The following is a 22450-nucleotide window of genomic DNA, read 5'->3' as shown; positions in this document are numbered from 1 at the left end:
TATCCCATGGAGGCGTGTTGACATTATCTTTGGTAAAGTAGGCAAAAATGTGAATAGGAAACTGTGGACATGGAGCCCAGAGCCAGGAACCTGCTGCTCCCAGGTGAACTTACATATTTGGCGTAGTCCTTCCATGTCTGCCACCAAAAGGTGGAGATGAGGAACCAGTTCTGGCCCTGCTGCAGTCCATGTCTGCTCTCCCTCTCTAACCAACCCCTGTGAAAAAACCAGAGCAGTTCCTTTTTAAAGAGGATGCACACGCTTCATTGTTTTATTTAAACTCAACCACAGGGACACAGTAACACCACCTGATATGGAGCAGCAAATATGACAAATCAAGACGCTTTACGGCTCAACATTTTACGGTAGTTCCAGAGAAAGCCAAGATTTATGTCTATGTTTTTTAAGGTTTGTACATTCCTTTAGAAGTCATTGACTGATTGTATCCTAAACCTCAATAAAATCTAACACAACTCAGCTAGAACTGTATTAGGGAGAAAATAAGTACCTGATGATTTGCCCCTCCTCCTCTGGGGTAGCAGGCCTGAGCCCCAAAACTATATGGCAGACCTGCAGCAGGCCAAAAACACAAGGTCAATGAAAGGGGGGGATAAGCGGGCAGCGCTGGAGACTGCTGCAGCTTTAGATGTCAGTACACAAACCTGGAAGAGCAGGTTCAAGAACTCATTGGCCAAGGCGCTCTTCACGCTCCAGATCTGGTAGTCCTCCAGGGTCAGGTGATCCAGCTGATGAGGGTTCCAACAACACAAAGATCAGCACAATGCACTGCCTCAACACTCATAACTCAAGTGGGAAAACGATTCATTTCTAAAGGGATTAGAAAACGATTTTGCAATATTGTACATTACATGACAAGATAAACTTTATTCCACAAGGGGGATATTTTTATGTCATAGTGGCAACATCTGTAAAAACAACAATAACAACAATAACCTCATCCAGACATCAGAATACTAACATGTTTTATATCATGAAGTTCAGGTCACATAGCTTAAATGTTCTGTATCACTGCGCCGGCTTCTTTAAAACAACCTTTTGCTTCATCATGTGGACAAAAACAAATAAGGCACACTGCTCTGTGCAAAATATGGCATTCAAGTGTCTCAGGAGGGACATGATAGCACTTCTTCTAAGCTTAGCAGGAGGTGGGAGGGCTCATCCAGGACGCATGACATTTTAACAAAGTCCTTCTGTCTGCACCTCCCAGTCAAAGACATGGCAGACCATTTGTGTTATATGTTAACTAATATTACAAGGCTAAAATGTATTTTAACTAATATTTGTAATAAAAATAGTGCTAAAAGGAGAACCAGCTTTGTAGCAGTAATGCTATCTTGCTTTATGCCAAATTGTATCAAACAGAGTGAAGAGACTGAAACTGTACAGGAACAGCAGAGCCTCTCTCAGGTGGCAGCAGCAGCCTGCCTGTGTGCAGACTACACCTGAGCTCAGATACACAAAAAAGGCACAGATAAAAGGTGGGTGTACAGTTGCCTCAATCATCAGTCCTAATTTCCACTCCCACTTTTAAGATAAGCTGGAAGCAGACTGAAGCCTAGTATGTACATAAAACAACCATCACATCACCAAGAAAGGAAAACACTAGAAGTAATAGCAAGTATAGGTCACATCTTAGCCAGTTCAAGACCAAAATATGCTTCTTTTTCTTTGGTTTGCTGTAACAGAGCTGGAAGAGCGGTCACTTCTCACCTCGGTGGTGTTGTGCATCTTGAGGATCTCCTCAACTATGTCTGACACGCTGCTGTTCAGCTCCTGAAAACATGGAACGAATCACCAAAAAGCAGACTTTGTAAAGGCTGATAGTGAAAATGTGATATGAGCAGTTTGTGATCTTTGGAGTTAAGAATCCTAAATTATAAAACAATGAATCAAGTTGTACAATGAGATACTTTTCATGACACATTCATTCAAAGTTTATCAACATAATGTTGGAATCAGATAATTAAAACAAGGTCTGGGGCTTTTTGGTCAAACTGTAAAAGCTGCTTTGTGTGTGTTTTATAGACCAGTCCACAGATCTGGACGTTAGAGGATCTTAACAGCTTATGTTTGGAATCTTTCTCTAACAAGTTGTTAAAAGTTATCAGGGTTTTTGAGAAGAGGGATCCAGACCGTTGGGCAGAGTAACATGTTCAGTTCAAGCGTGGAGCCTCTTTAATCATTCAATAGAATAACTAAACAATAAAAGACAAATAACAAAAATGCTGCAGGGCGGACTGAAAATGAGTTTGATTTAGAACACTTTGACTGTTTCCAACACCTGGCTCTTTTGAAGCTCAATGTATGTTATAAGCATTCCTAAAAAACAATACTGTTAAGTTATTTATACCATCTGTGCCCCCCAGCATACATTCAGAACGTTGGAAATTGATCTCAAATGTAACTTAGTCAGAAAGACTCGCCACCGATACCCTCCTGGACTGCCCGGCGTGTTTTGCTGACACTGTGACAGCCAAGGCTTGGGTTTTCTGAACTGACCATGGTGCAGTCAAGAGGTTTACTCACAGGGAGAGTGTCCGTGCGATTGTCCTTCCACACCTCCAGCAGGGCCACCACCATTTCATGCAGTTCATCTCGAGACAGAACCCCATCTCGGTCCACATCAAACACTTTAAAGCAGACTGGCAGGAAAAAAAGGAACTGTCAGTAGTATTTTAACTTTTAAAGCATGGATTTAAGGAAAATGCTGTTTTGAAGCACAAGTTAGATCATGTGAAGCTTCTAGGGTTTATTCATCTGCATCCGTTCATTTCATCTTACACTTCTGTCTTTCAGCGATGGGGCCCCGACAGCAGGCAGAGAGTCCACAGGAGATCTCTTTAAAGTCGATGTGATTGTCCCGATTCTCATCAAAGGCATGAAACAAGCCTGCAAAAAAAGATAATGCACACGTAGGGTAAGCACAGAACAACTAGGATAAAAGCAAGAGAAGATTGCAGATCCAGAAACGTGACTAAAGCCGGTGTTACCTTCGCTCAGTGAGGCGTGGATTGGAGGAGAGACCAGCGGGACAAAGGTTTCCAAGTCAAAGCGGCCGGTTCTTGACTGAGCTTTCAGCAGCCAGTAACGCTTCTCCAAATCTATAATGTCAGACTCCTCCACTGAAGGAGCACAAGAGAGGAGGAGTCAGAGACCCTGACATGCTGTTTTATCTTTCAAACCCCTCCTCAGTTTCACCTTTGACTATTAAAGAAGACAATGTTTTGCTGATGGCATCAAACAAAAACCTGGTAAGAAATGTCAACATTTGGACAAATTCTAATGGGTTTCAATGAACTGAGACGGTTTTATTCAACATGCTAACATGTAAGTGAGAACTGTGGTAAGAACATTGAAGAGACACAGCGGAGTGGACAGAAAACCATTCAATAACTGAAATAACAGCTGGCAAAAAAGAAAGGATTGGGCATTTGTTACTGTAATTCTGATGTGTGGAATTCCTGCAGCGACTTCTTAGCACATCCTTTCATGAAGCATTGTCTTGTTCATCATGTAAACCTCTCAGACAGTGACAGACTGATGTTTAGAAAACGCTGCATGGGGTTCACATTGGGATCCGACCAGGATTCAGCAGACGTTTATGTTGACTGGAAGTCATTTTAGGGAAGAACAAATCTTCTTCCCTTCTACAAACATGGCACCTTCCTCATTCAACCAACAGAAAACAGCCATTTCCATCTGCAGTGATGTCGCTGTACGACTGGGTTTCCAAACCAGTGGGTTGGCAGGGACAAAGAGCTACGCATTCTTAGCTCAAGGAGAAGTGTGTGGTGAAAAACGGGGTCAACATGATGGGGTTAGAGCGGTAAACTTTACAAAACAGCCATTGCAGGGCTTGACTTTTGTCTCGACTTGTGATGAAGTGATAGAGATCAGACAAATATAGCAACCTACACCATGCTCTGCCAGGTCAACGAGCCAGTCTCCCCTTTCAAAAAGGTAATCCACAGCTTAAGGTAATTGGATTCTGGAGTTAGTCAGCTTGCCACTGGTATGGATCCAATACACATGACAAGCGTCAAAACACAGACATGCAATCAAATGATCATCGGTTCCTGGCAGCTGCTGGACCGTGGCTTCCCACACAGACCCATCACAACAACCTCCTGAAAGTTTAATCTGACAAATGTGTGTAAAAAACAGTGGCTACTGGTAAATTTGAGCCTGAGTGAGGCTGCCACTTCCTTTATTACAGGCTCCAATGTTAGAGGGGTCAGGCTGACCAACTGCATAGAACTTTGTTACTGGGATTTCCTTCAAGATCTAGAGTTCACATTTAGATCCTGCTGAAGCACTTTGACAATATAAGGTGATTACAAAATAAAGGAACTACGATTATTGAGCTTTTTAGTCTCGTCAACCCACTAATAGAGCCTTTTCCCTAAAAGCCACTTTATCATTCAAACATGTAGCTGCTGCGCTTCGCTAGTCTTTGCTGACATGTCAATCATTTCATGAGGGTCCTGGAACTCCAAATCTGTTCATGTCCAACATCTGGAATTGCAACAGAAAAACCTAAATGTTTGCACAGGAATGTCCAACAGGTGGGAGAGCATGACTGTCTGTAGAAACAACTAGAAAGACTATACCGGTAGTTAGTTTAGCTCTTCTTTCGTCTTTTAAAATATATTTGATTCATGTTTGACTGCTGCACTTTGAGCCTTCAACACATGTTTCAATGTTGTAATGACACCTCAGGACAGGTCTCAAAACCACGAAAACATCAAAGCCAAGTCTAAAGACGATACCTGCTAAATAGATCGTTTAAAGGACAAAAACAAATCTGTAAAAGCTTGCACTCGAAACTTGACAGGTTCCTTTATAGCCACTCATCACATAAATTAAAGGTTAAAAACTGTATCCCTGTGGTTGTAGTTTGTTTGATTTTAAGGCCCAAGTCAACATTGGTGGCAAAACCAATCCAGACAAGTCTGATACCTACCTAGAGGTGCGACTCTCTCTGAGTGGCAGCATAGATACCATACCATTATCCAGGGAACATCCTTAGAGAGGTGCTGCCACAACCTTCATGTAGCATGTTACTCTCCCCACAACAACCACCCCTGAAAACAATGTCATCCTGCACAGAAGGCCGTCATCTCCAGGTTTGCTCCTGCGTCCACGCATGTCCAAATTAGCATTCAGTTCGCCGTGTTAAGCTACGAGTCCAGCTTCAGTCGGGAACCAGGACTGTCAGTCAGTCACTGTCTCCCACCAACACACACTCACATGCAAACACACAAAGTTAAGAGGATAAGCAGGGAGGAGGCAGATTAAGAGCAGCATCCAGGTTCACTAGAGAAGGCATGCTTTTTCAAGCCTTCTGCCGTCAATTGGAAAATGAAAGCTTACCTATATTTAATTTGACTGCAACTATTATATGTATGGTATATTTATATATATATGGTAAAATGCAATAAATGCTGAGGATTTTGTGCCTGTAAATGGTGCTAAACATCCTAGCAAACAAACAAAAAGCAAGTCGACTGCCAGGATTTGGATTATCTTTAACGCAGCTAGAAAAGAAAGTGAAGCGAAAGCCTGACTCAACTTTAGACACTGGACAAGGACAGAAGACACCAACAGTGAACAGAAATGCTCTTAGTTGCAGTAACAACATTAATGAGGGAAAAGATAGAATATGAAAAATTCAAATAGAAGATAGAAATTTACAGGGAAGCAAATGAACACGTTTAGGAAATGAGTGAACCACTGTTGCAGGAACACAGTCATCCAAGCTTACACGGATTTTCTTCAGAAAAACCATGTTCCACTAAAAAAATACAAAGGTAAGCATTCCACTTTAGAATGGAGAATCTCTTTGAACCAATTTATCTGCCACTCAAGTCTTACAATGATTGTAGAAGATTAAAAGCATGCATCATATTGTCTTTCAGTTTGGACAGGCCACTGATTGGCTAAAACCCTGAATGTTGGAACACGTAAAGGACAAAAAAGGGGAAAAGTCTGTCCATTATCTTAAACACATAGCATCTTCCAAAGCATAAACATCTGCTTCCATGTGGTTTGGAGCATTTCTTTGCCATGCTAGTGCAGTGTTTGGCTTCAGACTCACATTCATGGCTTTTTCATGGTCTTGCCGTAGCAGTTTTCTGAATCTTCAGTCTGTTACAGTGTTTCCCATCTCATAAATGGATGATTCTGTAGCTATGAGCTCTTCACATGATACCAATAACTGTTGTGACGTCTCTTTTTGCAATTGGGCCTCCTATGTTTGGTCAGGTGTTTACATCTTTCACCCACAACCCTGCAGGAGCCAAATTCTCATTGGGGCGTGCAGAGACTTACCAAACCTCATATGTCCCTGCCGTACCTGTGATTGTTGGGGAGCCTGTCACTCACCATTACACCTGACTGATTCATTCTCATTCCACTGTTTCTGTGCTTTTATAGACTGACGCCTTCTCCTAAAGCAAGTCTGCTCATTGTTTTGAAAGTTACAGAGACCCCATCACTGAAGTGGTAACAACCAGGGGCCCTATAGTATCATGGGACAAACACATGCTCATCTGGTGTGGTGTAGATTCCTGAATCGAGCACCCTTTAGCGGGATTTGGATGTGACAAAAGTGACTAAGAGGCTTCATGCAAACCTGCAGTCACCTCAAAGGCTAAAGCATCACAACTCAACAAGGATAAAAAAGATCATCAGGACCACACTGTCCTCCTCAGACATCCTCACCGATCTGTACAGCAGGAACTGCAATCTCCAAACCAGCAAGTGGCCACTCTGCTCTGGTTTTCACTTTACTTTAATGCAATGCTTCGCTTCCGCACGGATTCTGACTTTGAACCAGCTGCACTGAGGACTGCCACAACTTGATTCATGTTGCATCAACAATGCATGGACGTGTCTGCGTCGCTAAACGGCTAACTTCTAAAGAGCAACCTCATAACTCCAACTGAGTCCTCATGGCCAAACATGAACAGCCCCAAAAGCATGAGCACATTTTTCCAAAATCCAATGTATCCATCTATGAAAGAAGCACTGAAATATCTTTGCAGTGCTTCAAATGAGCAAAAACATTGAATGAGTTTGTGTTAAAGCCAGTCAAGTGGCCCGATCCTTTAGTCCATGAGTGCACAAGAGCGCAATAGAAGGAAAAGGAAAGAATTAACATCATCAGGCTTTGAAGGAAGAAAGAACCAGTTGTAACAAGGTGATTAACATGACGGGATCCCATGTCTGCGTAAATGCATGCACATTCAACAACCCAGCCAGCACTTACAGTGTGTGACACCAGCCAGCGTCTGGTAGAAGGTGGGTGTGTCGCTGTCATCTGTCAGCGTGACACAAACTCCTCCAGAAAGAAGCCATCGGGACAGAGTGAAGGCCTCCTTGTTCTGCAGCAGCCAGCTCCTGAAGCGCTCATAGTTCACCTTGTCACCCTGCTGACACAGACGGACACGTCAGTCTGTGGCCATCAAGGAGGAAAGTCACCCGCTGTAGTCACTGAGGGGAGAAAAGGCACTGCAGATGTTTGCTGAACTCACACCGCAGGTTTGAGTTCAGCAAACCACACTGAGACTGTGGCTAGTTGACCAGAGGACAAAGTAACAGCTTACGTTACTCTGGACAAAGCAGAACAAATGTGTCGCCATTTGAAAATAGCTTTTCCTGCTGTTCTAGATCTGCATATACTGATAAATGTAAGCACTTCCTAGATAACTCCATCAGATTGACTGACAACAGTGAAGAGAAGACGTGACTGAAGAAGACCCAAATACAAAGTTCAGTTCACATGTTTAGCATTTTTAGGGAACATTTATATTCATACTTTTCAAAATTATTTCTCAGAAAACCAGAACTGAAGAAACCTAAAACTGCCTCTTAACTACAAAACAATTTATCTGTAGTCTATTGGAAAATAAAGTCATTTTAAAAATTACTGCTATGAAGAAAATGTAACAAAGACACATATTCAGATACTTATACATCGAAACTGCTTATACATATTCAGATCAATCATTTTTACCCCCCTATGCTGTAGGGGAGGGGTGGGCAAACTACGGCCCGCGGGCTGGATCCGGCCCGCCTCCATGTTTGGTCCGGCCCACTGAACAATATCAGAGACCCGTGTTTTTTATTTTTAATCTGGCCACACGATCAAGACGTGACATTTTATTCCCCCCTTCTGCAGTCTGTGTCCCAATCTGAAACCCTCCAAAAACTCCGTCAAACAGAACAGAAGACGGTCTTCCTTTTCTACGTCGCAGTTCATCTTTTCCGGTTTAGCACATTCTTTTAGAGCGATTGCATTTTTTAAACAGCGCACCCTGTTCTGTATCCTGATTGGTTGGAGACCTTGTCAATCAATCTCCTCTGTGTGTCTCCTGTACAGAAACGCGAAGCTCTTCAGATCTACAGAAATCTGTGATCGATCAGATCTTCATTCTAAGATCCTGGATCTAATTTCTATGAAGGTTTGAGAATTTAAACAAAAGAGAAAAGTGTGAAAACGTTCATGTCTGTCTGAGAAAAGTGTAAAAAGTGGGCAGTGAGGAGTTTAACTGCCATAAATGTCTGTAATCAGACTCCGTGGATTACACTCCTGCAATAAATGAGGAACTCTGTACTGGTGAAAAGGTAACGCAGATATCTGCTTAGCTGCAGCAGAAAACAGAGATTTGCTTTTTTTTCATTATTCCTGATGAGAAACAGACGTGCAGAACACAGCTGCTCAGTTATAGTGCAAACTGTGAGACGTGAGGTGCTGCAGCTTCAAAGTCTCAGGGGGAAAATGACTGGAGAGGATCCACTATTTATTGGTTTATCTTTTTAATGTATTAGTATATTTTCCCCTGACTATTTGTCTTTGAAAATCACAGTTATTTGGTCATTTTTTTATTTCATAAAAGTGTTATTTATTTTATTAAAATGATCATCAAACTTTATTAGAGGGATTTACAAAAAAAGAAAGATAAAAGAAGTTTAAAGAGAAAGAGTTCTTGTGGCCTCACTAGAAAACGTTTGGGGACCTCCTCTAGCATCCATGTGGTGTTGGAGGATTTGTTGTTTTTCATTCTTCCATCATTCAAACACTACATGAATGCAGCATTTCTCTAAGCTTTAAATGATTTTTAACAAGCCATTAGTGCAATTGGCTCTAAATTGAGAACAAAAGTTTTAACCTAAAAACTCTAAAATGCTCTCTTTTAAAATATAATTTCAATCCAAATGTTTTAATCCAGATTCTGTTATTTCTTTCTCACTCCATGCATCTGCTCCTGGTCCGGCCCTTCTATCCAATTTTAGAACCCTATGTGGCCCACAAGTCAAAATAATTGCCTCGCTATATCGCTGCTTTGCAGATTTTTTTAGAGCAATTTTGTTCATTTATTTATTTTTACAGCGCACTGCAGCCTTTAAACATCTATAATCCTACTTTGTGGATTTCACCTATGGGGGGTTGATTTTCAAACGTAACCACAGCGATAAACGAGTGAACCCTGTTTATGAAATATCTAAGAATCTGTTTCTTTATCTTAGAATCCCTAATATAGTCTTGATTTTAAAGGAAAAAAGTTGTGTCTGTTTTTTGAGGTAGTATGAAGAGGCCATAGAAAGTGTATGTCATCTCTGACTGATTGATTGGATTTCAATCTGAATGGATTGTAATCCTTCCAGCTTTAATCTGAGCTAATCTGGAAGATGGGTATATTCTCATAAATATCACTAAACCCACAAACACATCACATATATTATCTATTGTCCAAGTTTCTAAGGACAACAATGAAAATGACTTCTAAAGAAGCAGCCATGACTAGCAGAGATGCAGTTGGTGTTTGTGTGTATGGCGGCATCACCAGCAGAGTCGGCATTAAGGCAGACGCCTTTGTAAGATCAGCTGTTGGGGTGCAGATGCCTTCCCTTCATTGACTGACCTCAGTGAAGCACTTGCTGAGGGTAGCTGGCACCTCTCCGTCCAGGACCTGCAGAACGGCCTCGATGTCTTCTCTGGCAGCATATCCACCCAGATCATTGGCAAACAGGCTGAAGAGGTCTGAGCACATCCGCAGTTTCTTATTATTCATTTAATAATAACAAACTCTTACAATAAATAAAGAACTCCTTCAATTACATTTGGCATAGACAGAGAAGCAGGATATTGGGAAACAGCTACAATGCCTTCCTTTGTTTCCTTTCTACCGTGAACCGTCTCCATGTCTTCCTCATGCAGCAGACGCCTGCAGCTCTACATACCGACTTACTGCATTTACATTGTTGAAGAACTCTGTGAGCATGGACTGAAGCCCAGTTCCAATTCATGAATTTACATTTTTTGCTGAGCAGCTTGACTCCAGACATGTAATCATTTGAACTTTTTTAAACATGTATTACCTGAATTAGATGTGTAAGTAATGACCAGATAAATTGCTGGGAAATTAAAAAGATATGTCATTTTTTTGTTATTATTTTAACAAAAATGTTATAATAAGTGATTGTGTGCGTCTATAGCATGTTTACTACTTTGATGTTGTTTTTCTTTGCTTCTGGGCCTCAAAGCCTACTTTTCTGAGGATGACTCCTTAATCACGGACAACAGTTTTGTTTTTCCAGGCAGATGCGTGTTCCAGTCTCTGCTTTGTGTGCATTTTCATTAACTACAGTCTATATAAATCAGCCGAGCATTTTAAGAAAAAAGTGCACGTGTGTGTTGAACAGTGAAGGCCCCTGCTGTGTTGGAGCGTTCACACACAGTTCTAAGTTCTGACACCTGCAGGAGGAAATCCCCTTCTTGTCTCGTCACCGCGGGAGCTCCAGCTGATTTAAATGCAACTTCTTTAAGGAGGTAAATCCCTTCTTTCTTTTGGCTCTTGTCTTATTAAAGGAGCCCCTTTTTTCCACATAAACTAATGGTTTCAGGAACATATAAGAGGTTCAAGAAATAAATCTCTGATCTCTGTTGACACACATGAAGTAACATCCACAGTCAGAGGTTCTGCACACATTACGCCTCATTTCTAAATAAAAGTATTGGGGCTGTACTGAAAAAGGCGGTAAATGTTTTCACCATGAGGTCACATGCTGGTTAATACCTTATATTTGGCCTATGTGGCTTTAACTAAAGTCATTAGAACATTTTCATCTCTACATGCTACATTTTTTTTTTTTTTTTTTAGAAAAACATTTTTTCATTGAACTCCTGCCGGAAAGCCTGTTGCAGAGCTGTTCTCCACTGTTCTGACACAAGCACTAACAGAAAACGACCACACCTGAGTGCAGGCCATTTCTTTCAGCCTCTGCATTACAGACCATCTGACCATACAGGAAGAAAAAAAAAAGAAAGGAAACAAAGTTAACACAGATTTAGCTCCACTAAACTTACACTTGGCCTTCTCTTCATCGCGTCCTCTTGTCAGAAGAACCAGACCCACAGTCAGATTGTTGAAGTGCAGCCCTTTGGACGAGCCTCCGAACGATGTGTAGATCACCTGACGCACACAGAGAGCACGTTTATGAGCAGATGCTCGTCCAGAAAAAAGGCACACGTGCATGTATCTGTGTGCACACGCACACAACACCTGCAGTACAGTTATATAGGTTTCAGTACCTAGACAACTTATTTTCTGTTATCTTTAGATATGATGATTTTAAGACAGGTAAAATGTATGATTGACACATACAAAGCAGCATAAAGCATAAACTTGGATAAAAGCTTAAACTGAAGTGATGAGGGCCATAACAGATCTGATAAGATGGAAAGTGTAACGGTGGCCTCACCAGCACACCTGTGCTTCAGAGAAATGTCATCTTCATATAAAGAAGTCATAAAGCCACAAAAGGCTTTGAGAGCTCATTTCCAAAACAACATGTGTTCATCTGCAACAACAGCTGAGTCCTGCTGTTGGTGTTCATGTCTTCTACAATAGTTTCCTTCATTCATGTCGGCTCTGCCATGGAAAACTATGGCACAGTAGGACACGTGTGGACAGAAAAGGGAACAATGTACATTTATATGTAATTTGAGGCAACATTTGCCTCTAGTTGCCTCCCCTAATAAGGACATATTACCAAACAATCCAATGCTAACTACAGTCCTGATCACACCGTTTGTCTGAGTGGATAGATGGTGGTTCTGATCGGGCTGTTGGGTCAAACCGCTGATGTCGGGTTCGGATTTAAACCTCTGAGGAGGCCGATGTCCGCATCCCTACTGATCAATTGAAGAATGTGGACAAAAGTTGGAGGTAGATATTTGAAGAAAAAGTGCAAAACAACAGCCTGTGGCAGGATTTTACAAACATTCCCTGTGGAATCTGATTAACTATCTAAAGCGTCAGGAAAGACACATTTGTGCTACTGATGTTCGCATAATTGAACACGATCATCAACTCTGAGATCTCATAGCTCTGTGCACTTTTGAGAAAACAAAACAAGAGTCAAATAAAGAAAAAACTAAACCATAAAAAAGACCATAGATCAGAATTTAGTGAAGACTGCTGTGTAAAACTAGAAAGCAGTAAGAACCCACATGCAGCCTTCAGTCCATAATGACACTCATATCTCTTCAAGATCAAATTGTGTAAAAATTGAAGTCGATCCCACAAACCCTTGATGAAATAAGAGCTTTGTTTCTGCCCCTGAGTCCAGTCTTTAAGTGAAGCCTTTTTCCAATCAGTCTATTTCCATTTCCTAATTCCACTCTTGATCACGATCATGTTTGATTGTGTGGTGTGAATGTGAGTGTGTATGGGTGTGTGATTGTGACCCTGTGACAGACTGGCGACCTGTCCAGGGTGTCCCCTGCCTTCACCTGGAAGTAGCTAGGATAGGCTCCAGCAGCCCCGTGACCCCGAAAGGGACAATACAGAATAGAAGATGAATGAATGTTTGATTGTTTTTCCTTTTGACTTGTGATTAGGATCCAGATCAGCTTGGCCCAGGAGGGTCAGCGTTCACCATGGTCACATGTTTCTGTGAGCCTCAGGTCTCTTTTGTTAGACTGATACAAACCCCAAATCTAAACCAGAGCCCTTTAGGATGTGGCGGCTCCAGGAATGACAAACTCCGTCACTGCATCATTCAACGCTTCATTCAACGCTTCATAATTTATAGCAGCTGAAAAATCACAACCACCTTTATAATTTGAATCATGCATGTCAGTGTAATTAAAACCATATGGAGTTTTTTGGACAAGCCAGTGGTAGATTGGTTTCTTTTAAAGGTTAAATGATTGGTTTTTCATGTAAATGAGAAGTTCTGGGCATATCTACAGAGGAGTCCTGATTCATTCAAGTGATTTTTAAATTGACCATTTTGTTCTAGTCTGATAAACCTGAGCATTATTATAAGAAGAGCTATTTCCAGAACTCAGTGGAATTAACCAAAAGGTTTGCATGCGTTTGACTGAGTTACTTCTTCCACGATCAGGGGTGTCATGCCATTTTCAATTAGAAAGAAGAGTCAGCACTTACAGGTAAGGTTTGAATCTGAAGTGTGTACAGCTGGCAGAACATTCTTTTAATGGAAAACGCTTTTGCAAACCTGCACTCAACACTCACAGCTCTCTCCTTGAGTGTCACTGTGGGGTTGAAGCTCTTCTGGCATAAAACTGTTTTTCCTGCATTTCAGAATACAGTACGTCAGTAGCTGGATGTTTGCTTCACATCTGCACCTCACATTATCCCACTCGGTCAGATGGCAGAGTGAAAAGGATGATATGAACCGGGACATTTGTGCTTTTTTACCAGATTGCTCGGCTTTCATTTGGCTCGATTCAAGTCCAGTCAGTCCCTGCAGCGCTGGTAAAGCTACTCATGAGTCCTTATGAAAGACTGGACTGGCTGTAAATCTGCTCAGCACTTCTGCTCAGAGCTGATAACCGCTGTCTGAAAACAGCTCAAACCGTCTCAAATACCAATGGTCGGTCTGAACAGCCTCCAGCAGAAAACCAACTCTCATCCCATTTGTCAAGTTTCTGCACAACAAACCATCAGAAAGCTGATAATGACGTGAGCCAAGTGGATTCAAATGTGTTTGATGATATACGATTTAGAGGCATGAGAATATCTTTTCACACACACACACAAACAAAGAAACTCAACAGAGTGAGACATGCAGAAAGCAAGAATGAATTTCAGCATTACTTCTCACCTCCTCCCTCTGGTGACTTTAGAACCCACCTGTCAAACTTACATTTGACCAACTTAGGTTATCCTTCCTAAAAAGGACCTCTATTCTGTGGAAAGCCACATTTTATCCTGATATTGTCCATGTCAGAACTTTCAAATAAGTGGGGATTTTTTATGGTCAACACCTAATAATGAGATGATGTAAACAGTAAACAGTCCTCTGAGGTTCTAGACTAGAATGGATTAATGGGCTGAGTATGGCGTTTCCCTCAGGGGTGCAGATTCATGCCTGGAGGTGTTGCTGTCTTTCAGTGAGGAAGAGTTTTAAGAGGCTGCAGGTGGCTCAGCCAGCAAAGAGCCCAGCAAGTGAATCTTTGTCTGTGGGTCGTATTTACGTTTCACTTTCCAAACCACAGTCAGGACTCTTATCTACTGGTTCCTGATAATCTAATGTTTAAATACGTCAAAATGAAAAAGACATAAGAATGTTATTACAGCAAACTACTATCAGAAAGTGAAGACAGAAACAAGGAATCATGTGTCAATGTTGCATTCACATCAGCAGTATACTGTATAAAGGAGCTGTGGTTTTCTGAGGCTTCTACTGCTCAACAGTAACAGACTCTATCTGATGTAAATACCCACATCCGTAGTCATTTCCACTGCGATAATCGAAAAAATAATAATAATCCCCAAGACAACTGTTGGGGTTGTCAATGACTAAACAACTTTGATCACATACACAAAAAAGGCACAACACTGCAAACCAAGATTACAGGGAAACTCCAGCAGTGTGAAGGGAAGTTTGGTTTGAACAGAAAGTAAAAGCTGTAGGTAGGTAGGTTTCACCATGCCAGAGCTTCGTTTTAGCGACAAGAGAGTAAAATACTGCAGCTCCCCTGCAGCCACTCATTCTCTGGATTGACATGTCACCTGTGATGATGCATTGCTCTGATTGGACAAAGCCTCACAGGAAAGAGGGCTAAAAAGACACCAAGCACAGTTGAACACTTGTTTTTACCCAACCACTCTGTTGGAATCTACTTGGATGAATGAGAATCTACACAGACATTACCTGTGAGGCTGTGATCCACCACAGTATCTTCACTGCCCTTTCAAGGATATTTATAACCAACAAATCCTGTTCTAGACATTCAAGATAAACAACCATCTTTTAATTGTACCAAAAATTGGGCTCCATTACCTATAGACTGACAGGTTGGTATGTCACATACCCTTGGTTTTATCTACCAGATTGTACGATCAGGTGAGGATCACAAGCTTTGTTTTTGGGCCGAATAGATCAAGCAACAGGAGGGAAATACTTTCTCTTCCCTAAATAATAATGTGAAGGTGGAAGCTCTTTCACGCTCCCTTCCCCTCTGTGGGCTTTTACAACCATCAGCAGAAGTACCTGACCAGTTTAGGACTCAGCTTTACAGCTTGATGCGTCAGAAACAAGGAGGAAGTTTCCAGCTGTACATAAAATCTAGTTCTAGGTAAACACTGCCAGAGGTTTCTGAACTTTATGCATCTCCACATCTAAGTGTCTTTACATTTCAAGTTTATGTAAAATGAAGTTAGAAGATGAACTGTCTTTCTGAAAAATAAATCAATAGTTTTGAGCAGATTAAAGTGAGCATCTTGTCCAGTAGTCATTGACTAATTATCAGAGAACAACAGTCCATGCAGGGATGCATGTCAGAGCCATGAGAAACGGTAACTGACACACATTTCTATTCCATCATTTTTATTGAGGGAAAGAAAAGTGTGCCAAGAAAATATCCCCAACACCATCTGCCTCAAGGTTGGATGTGTTGTGCGTTCAGAGATGCTCCTCTGCAGACACTGGTTTTAACCAGTGGTTCTTTGAGTTCCTGTTGCCTTTCTATCAGCTGGAACCAGTCGGAACATTCTCCTCTGACCTCTGCATATTTTCTCTTTTTTGGACCATTCTCTATAAACCCTAGAGATGGTTGTGGGTGAAAACCCTAGTAGATCAGCAGTAATACTCAGACCAGCCCGTCTGTCACCAACAACCATGCCACGTTCAAAGTCACTTTAATCACCTTTTTTCTCCACTCTGATGCTCAGTTTGAACTGCAGTAGATCATATTTACCATGTCTACATGGTTAAAGGCATTGAGTTTCTGCCATGTGATTAGATGACTAGAAATTTGCATTAACGAGCAGTTGGACAGATGTATTGTTAGCTTTAAAGGGACTAAATCATACAAAATCAACTTTTTGAGCTTTTAAGTGTATTAAAATGTTAATATCGCAATTAAAACAACCCCAAAGTAGTATTTTCATCCATTCACGCATTTCAGAGTATTCCTACAAAAATCTGTGCTCTGAGCACAAATCCATCAGAATCCATAAAAACAAGGAGGTTCTGACGAGCTGACGTGAGACCAGCCCCTTTTAAAAAAAGAATCTGTGCTGCTAGCACTCCCCCCAGGCAAACACACACCCATTTTCTCCACGGAGATAGCTGTGTTTAACAAAAACATTTTCCTTTTCTATGCATAATATACACATCCATCTTTAAAAAAAGTTTGAATGTTGTTTGTTTTTCGAGGGGAAACGCAGACACGCTATCAAGGTCGACTCTAGGTTGACGCCATGAAATGGGCGGCACCCACAAGGAGCGAAAGGCGGTGCCTCAGAGATTAAGTCATCTTACTTCTGGGTAGGAAAATTAACTGTGAAAATAACTCATATTTTATTTTAAAAATATTATTTTGTGAACCAAAGGTGATATATTGCTATTTACAGTACAGACAAAAAGTTTGGACACACCTTCCCATTCATTTGAATGAGGAGGTGTGTCCAAACTTTTGGTCTGTACTGTACAAGGATATTGTTTACTATACAAGGCTTAAGAATAGCATGACATATATAGATATTTACGGAGCATGCTTTCTTTGTAAAAGATACATCACAATATTATAAAGCATTGTAAGTATTAAGGATTAAAAACGGTGGAGTAAGTTAGGAGGGAAAGACTGACTGTAGCTCCAGCTGCAAGAAGCTCAGCTGAAATGAAACAGGAAAGAAGCTGATGAAGATCCAGACTTTAGTCTGTGTTTCCATTACAGACTGCTTCAGGCTAACGCTAGGTTGAACGCAGATTAAAAATTAAAGGCCACTCTTCATATGAGATCAATTAGCTGAATGTAGCCAATGTTTAACATGTGTAAGAGAAAAAAACCTCTCACACAAGTATTGAATCTGTGCTGGGGAGGAGTTTTTCATGTTTACACAACCATTAGAAGATCACACAACCACAGGAAGATTTAGGTAAACTAGTAAACATAACTAGAGAAATAGATTTGTCTCTTTAAAGCTGGGCACATTAGAAGCCATGTATTTCATAAGGCTTCAATTTTCTCTTAAGTTATAAAATGTGTGACAACTCAGGATCTTTTTTTTGGTTTATTTTTTAATTTGTCCTGTCCAATAGCTGAGCAGAGATCAGAGCTGAAGGCCTCTTGTGTTGGACAGAAGAGCAGGGAAGAAGAGAGAGGGATGTTGGGGGGAGGGGGGTAGAAGGGTGATGATGGGGAGAGAGGGGGGGTAAAATCATAAAGCAACTAGTTGCTAGAAGTTTATAATCAGTATTGTTAGGTGTAGATGTACATTAAATCTAAAAGGGATGGGGCCTGTCCACACACACATTCAAATGTTACAAACATACCTCTTGGGTCCAAAATTGTTCTTATGTAAACATGTCAACATGTACACAATATAGCTACCGTTCACACATGTATACTTTTGCATACAGACTAACACACATGAAACATTTCATTCAGTCACGTAAACTATTTGTGAGCTAGCACCTGTGCTCGAGTGAATGTCTATGTTCTTCTGGGTTGGATGATGGAATGTAAAAAAAAAAGAAAGAAAAAAAAGAAGAGTGCACAGTAATCCCTTCACCACGACCGAAGCAGCAGTGGTAGCCAGGCCAGGGCCAGCAGGACCGCCACATGGGCCCCCAATGCCAGAGAGCAGGGAGGCATAGGGGAACAGAGAGTGAAAGCCCAACGAGAAGAATAGCCACTCCGCTGCGCCAGGCGGGGCCAATCAGGGGCCCTGGCCCAGGAGAGCACCCCTAGCCCCAGCGGAGCAGCCCACCACCACCCAAGAGTTCTGAACATCCCTACACCCCAGGCACAGGCCAGGGTCCCCAAAAGGAGACCTGCCCCACGCAGTCACCCACCCAGCCCACGGGAAGTCCAGGAGAGGGCAAAGCAGGGGCCGCCCACTCCTGCCCAGGAGGAGGATGCCCAAGAGAAGTGGGTTTTGTAAATACCAACCAGGCTCACCCACTGTTGTAATTTTGGAGAAGGTAGGCCATCAAGGGCAAGGACATGAACCCGACCCACAGTGACACCAGTGACACCCCCAGGCTCAGATGTGATCCCCAGTTAATGGTCTTGCCAGAGAATTCAGGGATCCCTCTCCCTGCGGGGGCCCAAGAAGCCAGCACCCAAGGAACACGGCCGCAGTTTCAGAGGGCCCGGTTCCCCCTGCCAGGGATGGGGTAGGGGGACTGACGATCAGAGGTCCCACCTTCCTTGTATGTGTATTTTTGTGTATGCGTGTGTTGGAGTATATATTGTTGTGGGGTAAAGTGTGCATGTACTAAAGGGTCCAGTTAAAATTGGTGGGTAGGGCACTGAGAGGAAATCACCTAATTGCTCACAGTGATGACCAAGCACCCTCTCCACCAAGGGGCCCTTAATGTCTACAGTGCAATTAAAACCGAGAGGCCAGCGGCGCGTATCCATGCCGCAATGGGACCACTGCCCCCCTCCCTCATCATATCATCTTGGTTGTTGCACCAACCAGAAGAAACAACTGGTGAAACAACTGTCCCCCAGCCCAGACAGGGCCAACCAGCCAGCCTACCTGCCTCCCCCAGATCTCGCAGAACTCAGGCTCTTTTAAAGATACAGCAGCAGCCTTGCATCTTGCATCTGGACCTCTGTCACCATGGTAACAACTGCCATGGTGACAAAGAAGCAAGAGCATGAGGAATGTAGACGATGCTGTGATAGGATGTGCACTGCAGCGTTCAGGGAAGATGTGGTCACACGGGGGAGGAAGGATGATAAAGGCTGGCTTTACTGAGGCTTTCTGAAGACATGCTGTAATGATCTAATGGAATCCTCAAGGAAACATCAGGCTTCTCTCGCCCTATAGCTCTGACTGTTCATTTCATTAAAGAGAATAATCCCTGGTCCATACATGCAAGTTTATTTGTCATCTTCAGTTTGTTTCATTACAGATATTTGTAGCTATTAATGCAAATTCAATGATTCCTATGAAATTTGACCAACAAGGTTTTAAAAGAAGAGTGAAGATCATTTTACACAAAATAACAGAAGATAAAAGTAAATAAATTATCTCCAATTTTATTTTTTTTAATTCGATTTCTGATTTTTTCCTGATTTTTTCCGTCCCTGCTTAAGGAAAGCAATAACTAATAACGGCAGACAACTAATAACGGCAGACAACTTAAGTTAAAGCAAATTTTGCTTTTATTTATTTATTTATTTATTTATTTATTTTATTTTATTATAATCAAACACAAGACAAATGTAACCCCCATTTATAGGTTGAATAATAAATAAATGATCACACTCTTGGAATCAAAGTCCCAGCTGTGTTTTCAGTCACACCATGTAGTCTAGACTAAAGGAGACAAACATTCACCTGAGAGTAGCACCATTTTCTAAAGGATTAACACTACAGCTCATATCTGGGCTCTAAGGTTTTAATTAAATAAATAAACCCCGTCTTCTCTACGGTATATATGGCTACCATGTCTTTGGCTATATGCAAAGCGACCACTTCGGTGATTGTTCTCCACCGTGCCCCTTTCCTAGAGATGGGTACCGAGCCCCGGTATTGAATGAGCCCCGGGGCAACATTCTTCAAGACCGCAGTATCGTTAAGACCTGACCTCATCGGTTCTGCTATCAGTACTGGAGAAGTCGCATTTTTTTGTGTCCCACAAGATATAAAGTAGAGCTCTGATGGGGTGGGATTTTTGATCACCACGCTGATGAAGCAGCAGCAGTCGCGGTCAACCGCACCCCCCCCCCCCACACACACACACAACTGCTGCCTAACACAAAATCCCCCGCGGTCGCGTCGCAAGTAAATACAATTCATAATTACAACGCAGTATGCTTAATTAACAAATAACAGTAACTACTAACTATTTAACAAACTAACCAACTATATAGGTGTTGTAGAACGAGTATATGTATGTGTGTGTGTCAGCGCGCTGCGTGTGTAAGAGGAAGGAGCACGTGCCGAGTGAGAGTGAGTGAGAGCGTGCACAAGTGTGGGAGTGAGCGCTCGTTCACGTTTAGAGTTACGGAGTGAAGGAGAACAGTAATAAAAAGTTCCCCCCAGGTGTTGGAATAGGTTTGTGGTACTGCTGCCTTTGACGCGATGGGCTTTAGGCAAATGTTGCAGCGTGGGGGGGGGGGGGGGGGGGGTCTCTTCCTCCACGTCTGTGGCAGTAAACTAACCAGTACCCAACAACAGATGATTTGATTCCTTTCCTGGTAGCCATGCTGTCACTGGCTGTTTAGTGTGTGCTATGATGTTGTTGTTTGTCGCTTGCCATACTGCCGTGTGAAACTAACACTACAGAAGCTCTGGGGAGCCAAAAATGCGCCATCACACAAAAACTCGATTTAGTTATTTTTTAAATCGCCTGTAACAAGAAATTCAAATTGATTCATTCAATCGATTTTTTGCCCAGGCCTATATTGAAACATAAATATAGAAAGAACCACATGTAAAACAATGCAAGCATCCTGTACAACAAGAGCAGCAGATTCTCATTTACTTATTAAAAAGAAAGGTTCCGTTTTGCAGGAAAGCAGGCTGTGCAGCAACATGCGGTGCCATACATAGTTGTGTTGGTGCACTGACTCCTAAGACTCTTGTCTAGAATAGTAGGCCCAGCAGCAGAACTAGACCTTTGACAAAAATGATCACAATCAGGCTCCCCCACAGGGCTCAGTCTGACATGCAGCTGAGTTCACTACAGACCCATTGACACCTTCAGACAACGTGTGGTGATTACAGCCCGTTCTCTTCATTTAAACCAGTGCATGCAGTTGAGGTAGTGTTCTCCAGGTAAAGATCTTCTTCCTGTTAATTCTAGCAGTAAAACTGATACTCAGAACATGGAAGTAAAAAAGACTCAGTCCTCTTATAAATGCTGGGTCTGTTCTTTTTCTTAGGGATTTCTGAGCCCCTAGACTGAAAGTCTAATGCAAGAAAGAAGAGGAGGTTAATAGATGAAGTGAAGGAGTGCATGGGGATGGTTGGTGTGGGTGAGGAGCATACAGAGGACAGGGTTAGATTATTGATGCGACTCCCTAAAAGGAGCATCTGAAAGACCAAAAAGAAGATCTAACAAAGACTTGAGTATGGCAATAGTCTCCTGCTGCCTTAGCAGGACTGTCGTCATGTTACACCTTAAAATACCCACCCTGTTTGATGCATGTCAGTATCTCAACATCACAAGAGCATATAAAGCACAAGGTTTAAAGTTTTCACAAACCAAAAGAAGGCCAGTAAAGAAGCTTTTGTCTTCAGGTATCATAAATAGTGTACCACTGCTATAAGCACCAACCACCTCCTTTGACCCATGCTGACTGATGCTAATGTGTGCAAGACAGCTATTACATTTAGGAAAAGAACGTTAATCTGTGTTTTAGCTTAACACTCTGTCACTGTAAAGGTTTGGCTTACCTCTGCAACTTTGGGGGGAACGCCATTTCCCAGAACTTCCCTGTAGAAGCACTGCTGGGTCATGTAGCAGGAAAGGCCACTGGTTCTCTTGAAGGCATCTTTGAGCCGCTTGAGTTCCACTTCAGTAACTGCAGACGTACAGAAAGAGATTCATTTAGAAATGTTTCTGAATCCTGTGGATGATTTACTATTGTCTGTGTGTGGTCAAAGTTTCAGAGCTAAGAAAAGCAACTGTCAAGAACGAATGTGATCCCACTGCAGAGTAGAAACGGTGAGTTCTACTAAAGCCATTTACTGTTTAAACTGAACTTGGAAAAAACAGGAATAAATAACTATTTTCATTCATCTGGAAAGAGGTGAGGCAGCAGAAATACACAGAAGGCTGGGGGGGTCAGCTGACCTGCTCACTGGAAATAAAACACAGGCTGTTCAGAGAAAAGTATTGGCCTGTGAGATTTAAATTCTCTTTGCATTTCAGCATTACTCCCTTTCCTGTTACGTGGAATTGACCTGTGTGCTTCCTCTCC

General features: G+C 42.0%; 1 protein-coding gene across 5 annotated transcripts in view; it reads right to left on the bottom strand.

Annotated features, from left to right (window-relative positions):
• The window catches only part of usp32 (ubiquitin specific peptidase 32), a 62513-nt gene that overhangs the window by 26264 nt on the left and 13799 nt on the right, over positions 1-22450 (bottom strand). For 2 of the 5 annotated variants that reach the window (XM_011482990.3, XM_011482992.3), the window contains exons 2-12: positions 21924-22051; positions 11393-11498; positions 9948-10066; positions 7292-7454; positions 3012-3143; positions 2803-2910; positions 2548-2663; positions 1732-1794; positions 663-746; positions 509-570; positions 114-216 (exon numbers count right to left, since the gene is read on the bottom strand). In XM_011482990.3, coding sequence (XP_011481292.1) covers positions 114-216; positions 509-570; positions 663-746; positions 1732-1794; positions 2548-2663; positions 2803-2910; positions 3012-3143; positions 7292-7454; positions 9948-10066; positions 11393-11498; positions 21924-22051 — 1184 coding nt within the window. Of the gene's footprint in view, positions 1-113; positions 217-508; positions 571-662; positions 747-1731; positions 1795-2547; positions 2664-2802; positions 2911-3011; positions 3144-4984; positions 5226-7291; positions 7455-9947; positions 10067-11392; positions 11499-21923; positions 22052-22450 lie in introns of those variants that run through there. The other 3 variants (XM_011482991.3, XM_011482993.3, XM_020708496.2) reach the window with 2 other exon arrangements.

This window comes from Oryzias latipes, chromosome 13 (assembly GCF_002234675.1).
Source record: "Oryzias latipes chromosome 13, ASM223467v1".
NCBI classification, from domain to species: Eukaryota; Metazoa; Chordata; class Actinopteri; order Beloniformes; family Adrianichthyidae; genus Oryzias; species Oryzias latipes.
The sequence above is the reverse complement of the archived record's forward strand: the minus strand, read 5'-3'. Positions and strand labels throughout refer to the sequence as shown.